Below are 5676 nucleotides of genomic sequence, written 5' to 3'. Positions count from 1 at the left end.
TTGATGTAGGAGTAAAGGAAGCCATCTTTGTGAAGAGAACCTGTCCATTGTTAAACATGGGCGGAGACCTCCATGTTCAGCTGTACCCCTCTTACAATGCTGTTATTGCTAGTTGCTAATGACCAATAGTTAGGGCTCTAACAATCCATTGTTAGGGTGATGATCCTCATTTTGCACATGAACAACTAGTTTTGTCTGTCATCAGCAAACTCGCTGATCCAAGGAGCTGCTTATAGTACAAAGTTTGTTGCAGCTCCTCAGACTGAAGTCTTTTGGATAAAAGACAAAAAGTTCAACAATGAAGAATCCATCCAGAGGACCTGACTCAACCTCGTCTACCTGGATTATTGAGAAGCATCAGGACATCAAAGTTTGTCCAAAACCACAACAGTTTTTTTTTTCATTTCTCATCCAAGTTAATCTTACTCTAAAACTCTGTCATGATTTGTGGCAGGTGATATGTTTTCCTTAAAAAAAAAGTACCGGTATCTGTTGTCTGTTATGCTTTTTGTGTTTACATTTTAGTCTTCTGTGTAACATTGTTGCACACAAACATATGATGTCACTGATTTCTTTATTCGTGGCGGGGTCATCTCGAACTAGCTTGAAGAGGAAAAAGTTTAAATGAAAACACAAACTGGCCCATAAACACAACATTACTCACTACATACAGTAGGTGGTGTCTAATGAAGCGCTGCAATTTATTTTTACTGCTTCTGCCATATGAACTGAGCCTTCAAGGCTCATCTGACCTAAATGGTGCAACCCTCAGAATAAAGCAAAAGTAGGTGAGCTCCCTCTCCTGCCAACAATGCAGAATCTCATTAAACAAATGGGGGGGGGATTTCTAAATGAAGACTTTATTTTCTGTAGGCAGTCAGTGCAGCCTTTTAGATGTCAGTGCTTTTTCTGTTTTTCATGAAAGAAGTGCACTGCACGCTGAATGTGAAGAGGTGCTAATACAGCTATCTGAACACTTTTGGCAGAGCTTAGATTTGCTCCCACTCCCAAATACAGATGCAGTGAATTTCACATAGGAGCTCTAAGAACAAAGTGCTCTCAATAACTGCAGCTCTCTGCCTCACACACAGACACACACATCCGGCAACACACTCCCACTTGCATATATGCTTCAGCTTGCATATTTTGTTCTATATGTACCACATACCAAAACAGCTCATAAAAATGTGTAAACATCGTCATAACGACACGTTGTATGAATACAAAGTGACATCACTCAGTCAGGTCTGCTTATTACAATGTAAAGTCCTTCTTCGTATGCTGAACAATGTCTTCAGGCTTTCAGTCCAATGAAGTTGCACCTTTGTAAACATTCGCTCAGCGCCATTGTACAAACTGGCCCAGAATCAGCAGTTTTTAAACCTATGGTGGTCTCTCACACCATGGTCAGCGCAGCCCGGTCTGGAGTCATGGAGCCCGTCTTTACAGAGATCCACAAGTCTTCATCAGTTGAATTCTTTTTCTTCTTCTTGGTTTCTGACCTTGAGGTATCTCCACAGCAGCAGCAGCAGCGGTTGGCATGACGACAGCAGCAGCAGTGGCAGCACACCACCACAACGGTGAAGAAGACCAGCAGGGGCAGCGTTAGCAGGACAGCCAGGCAGATTGAGTTGTACACGCCCTGGTTGTGTTTATCCGTGACAAAACTCCAAAGCTGGGTGAAAAAGTCCTGGATGGCGCTGAACTTTCCCTCCATGGCTTATGGGCTGCAGAGATGTGACGCTTTTTTGAGCTAAGCAAATAGTTGGAACGGCTCCTTTAGAGAGTCCTTTTTGAAGGTCAAAAGTTGATTTATGATGCTTTCTGTTGAAAACGGAGACTATATTAGTCCATCTGCTGTCAAGTCAGAAAATTTCATTGAGTTCTGAGTTTCACAAGCTGCTCAAAGTCCTAAAGATCCCAGATGAGATATTTTCCATTAAGCAGTGCTCTATCTGATCGATGTGTTCAGGCTTGTGGGGTTTCTGTTGAACAAAGACACTGGAAGTTAACTTAATGGATGCCTTCTGTTCACAAGTGTTCACTGTATCGTCTTAACAACCAAGCTCTCTTGTTGGTGGTGATCTTTGGCTGGAAATCAACCAGCTGCTATGATTTGATCGGTAGTTGTGTTTGGTGAGGCAGGTCCGCATTCCACTTGAGTTTCTTGAGTTTCCTCGTGTCCTCTTGCCTTTTTTTTCAGTTTTGCTGAATTGCTGAACTGGTGTAGCTGTGAATAAAACAAAAAAACAAAACAAATTATGAATATATAACCTCTGACAGAAAAGTGGTTCCAAGCATAAAGTTTGTCCTTCTCCCTCCTTGGCCCTCTCTTCCCATCCATCTGTCTTTTCTATCTCGCGTTTCTCCCTTTTGTCTGTGTCGGCTCAGAATTTTGTTTTTTAGCTTTTCTTTCATTAATATTGCAGAGGAGTCATTCAGGATTCAGAGCAGATCCATTCAAGAGTCCCGCAGAGGATCAGGGAGGCAAATAGAGAAAGAAATGAAGGGAGATTGTGTCTGAGGGAAGGCGAGACAGAACGAGAGAGAAGCAATCTTTCTAAGTGTCCCGCTGAGATGGAGATTGTGACAGAGTGTCAGGGAAAACAAGAAGAGTGACAGAGAAAGGCCGAAGTGAGACCTCCTGAAGGAGATTTAGCTGCATCTACTCAGCTAATGATTTCAAATTGGTGGAATCTGTCTCAGTATCTGTATTATTTTCTTCTGCTTTGTTTCTTTGAATCAGTTCTGAATGAAACACTTTCTGTTGCTAAAGTGCAGATAAAACCAGTTCGAATAAAACTAAGCTGCTTCTTTGTTTAATGAAAGCACAAACCATTTGATTAAGTCTAAAGCCTTAGGGAACAACAATTTTTCCCCCCTTTTCCCCCTAAATGACACTAAACGTCATTTAACTCAAGTAGCGCTGCAGCTTTCAGCTTTAGACTCTGTACTCGAGTTGGAGGAGGCAGGAAACATGTTTATCTCACGTATGGTTGCTTCTTATAGAGAGACAGAAGATGCACCTGCAAATGGAGAGAAAATAGATTTGATGTGGCTGTCACCACACGTTGCAACTCATGTGTGAAATAAGTTTACCTGCAGAGAGACGCTAACTTCCCTCCTGCTCTGTTGCTCAACAGGAAGCGGCACACTTGAACTGAGTCAGAGGCTCGAGAAATCTCATCAGTTCATATAGAATAGATCGAAATTGAAAATCCTCTTTGTTGACTGAAATACTTTTATTTCCGAGTTGGTTCTAATTAAAAGTGCAAAGTATTATTACAAATGTATTCGCCCATTTTAACCCACTTATCTTTATGCAAATTTATAACTGCAGATGTATGTGGCTTACGGAAAACTAACAACTTGAGAGAACTTAAGTAACTTGTAAGATGCATTTTAAAACAAGCTATACAAGCAGTACACAAATGTAAGTAAGTAAGTAAATAAACTTTATTTATATAGCACTTTTCATAGATAAAATCACAAAGTGCTTTACAGAAATACGTATGTATGTTCAATAATTATAGACCGATATCCTTATTACCACAGTTCTCAAAAATTCTAGAAAAACTATTTGTGACCAGATTAGATAAATTTATTACTAAACAAAACATTCTAAGTAGCAGTCAGTATCGGCTTAGAGCATAAAACTCTACATCAATGGCTCTCATGGAATTAATAGAACAAATAACTACTGCTGTCGATCAAAAACAGTACTATTCTCCTTGAAAAATTGAATAAATATGGTATACGAGGACCAGCATTACACTGGGTATCTAGCTATTTAAAGATAGGAAACAGTTTGTACAAATAAATGGTGTAAGATCTGACCTCTGCAATATCACGTGTGGAGTTCCTCAAGGCTCTCTACTTGGACCAAAGTTATTTATTTTATATGTGCATGACTTAGTGAATGTATCAGGACTCCTCAAATGTGTCCTTTTTGCAAATGACACCACATTTTTTTGTTTGGGTAAAGATGTAAAACGGATGTTGGAATTGATGAAGACAGAATTTGATAAAATACAAACTTGGTTAAACCTTAATAAATTATCATTAAATTTAGATAAAACTAAATACATGCTATTTAGTAACAAAAAGAGAACTGTTGACGATCCATTTAAAATTGAGGGTGTTGAGATTTGTAGAGTTAATGAGATGAAATTTTTGGGTGTAATCATTGATGAACAGCTAACATGGGAAAATCACATAAATTCTGTAAGAACAAAAATATCTAAATCTATTGCAGTACTATACAAAGTCAGGGAATTATTAAATGATAAAGCTCTGTACATGTTGTATAACACAATCATTGTTCCACATTTAATCTATTGCATTGATGTTTGGGGGAAAGCGTGTAAAAAATTACAAAACCTATTTTTATTTTACAGAAAAGAGCTGTAAGAATTATCACCAGAAATCATTACAGTCACCCATCAAGCACATTATTTTATCAACTGAAGTTATTGAAGTTCCATGATTTGGTAGATTACAGTATTTTATCAGTTATGTATAGGGCTCAAAATAACACATTACCATTAAATATCCAAAGAAATTTTGTTAAAAGACAAAGTTGTTATAATCTTAAGGGGATAGAGATATTTGTCAAACCAAAATTCAGAACTAGTCTGAAGGGAAGGTCTACCTCAATCCAAGGAGTTGGATTGTGGAATGGTCTAGAGAGTGACGTTAAAAATGTCAAGTCAATGTGTACATTTAAGAAAAAGGTCAAAGCTGAATCGTTAAAAAAATATATATGAAGTAGCTTAATGTGTGTTTTGTATTAGAATTAGAAAAATTAGAGAGTTATGGCAGCACGGTGGCGCAACTGGTAGAGCTGCTGCCTCTCAGCGAGCAGGTCCCTGGTTCAAACCCCGGTCCAGGGGCCTTCTGGGTGGAGTTTGCATGTTCTCTTCGTGCATGCGTGGGTTTTCTCCGGGTACTCCGGTTTCCTCCCACAGACCAAAAACATCCATGTTAGGCTGATTGGTAACTCTAAATTGTCCCTAGGTGTGAGTGAGAGAGTGAATGGTTGTTTGTCTCGTTTGTCTCTATGTGGCCCTGTGATGGACTTGCGACCCGTCCAGGGTGTACCCCGCCCCTCGCACAGTGATTGCTGGACATGGGCACCAGCGACCCCCGTGACCCAAAATGGAATAAGCGGGTAAAGATAATGGATGGATGGATGGAGAAAGAGTTATTCATTTTGTTCTGTTACTTGAAAATTATTATGATTGAACTAATTGTTTGAAAAAGGGGCAGATATAATAAGATTTTTTCTTCTTTCTGCTGCCTTTCATTTTAAATCTCTTGTATTTTTTTATATTGTTATGGAATTGTTTTGTATTTTTTTTAAATGAATAAACTTAATACCATACCATTCCAAATACAATATCCATCCATCCATCCATTATCTTTTACCCGCTTATTCCATTTTGGGTCACGGGGGTCGCTGGTGCCCATGTCCAGCAATCACTGTGCGAGGGGCGGGGTACACCCTGGACGGGTTGCAAGTCCATCACAGGGCCACATGGAGACAAACGAGACAAACAACCATTCACTCTCTCACTCACACCTAGGGACAATTTAGAGTTACCAATCAGCCTAACATGCATGTTTTTGGTCTGTGGGAGGAAACCGGAGTACCCGGAGAAAACCCACGCATGCACG

General features: G+C 39.5%; 1 protein-coding gene and 1 long non-coding RNA gene across 2 annotated transcripts in view; both read right to left on the bottom strand.

Moving 5' to 3' along the window:
* Window positions 1-1347: 1347 nt before the first annotated feature.
* LOC119415111 (uncharacterized protein KIAA0040) lies at window positions 1348-1730 on the bottom strand. The gene has a single exon (XM_037682257.1). It carries the CDS (start codon window positions 1715-1717, stop codon window positions 1397-1399), a length of 321 nt encoding a protein of 106 aa, XP_037538185.1. The 5' UTR covers window positions 1718-1730; the 3' UTR covers window positions 1348-1396.
* A 5-nt stretch (window positions 1731-1735) lies between these two features.
* Window positions 1736-5676, bottom strand: part of LOC119415122 — a 7256-nt gene continuing 3315 nt past the window's right edge. Inside the window, exon 3 of the long non-coding RNA XR_005187035.1 lies at window positions 1736-2230. This is a non-coding gene — a long non-coding RNA (uncharacterized LOC119415122). The remainder of the gene's footprint in view (window positions 2231-5676) is intronic.

The sequence above is a fragment of the Nematolebias whitei genome, chromosome 9, assembly GCF_014905685.2.
Source record: "Nematolebias whitei isolate Nwh7 chromosome 9, NemWhi1, whole genome shotgun sequence".
In the NCBI taxonomy this organism is placed as follows: Eukaryota; Metazoa; Chordata; class Actinopteri; order Cyprinodontiformes; family Rivulidae; genus Nematolebias; species Nematolebias whitei.
This window is presented reverse-complemented; position numbering and strand designations above follow the sequence as displayed.

What these genes read in the sequence shown, in the direction of transcription:
- LOC119415111 (XM_037682257.1), bottom strand. Translation starts at nt 1,717, where the DNA reads ATGGAGGGAAAGTTCAGCGCCATCCAGGACTTTTTCACCCAGCTTTGG.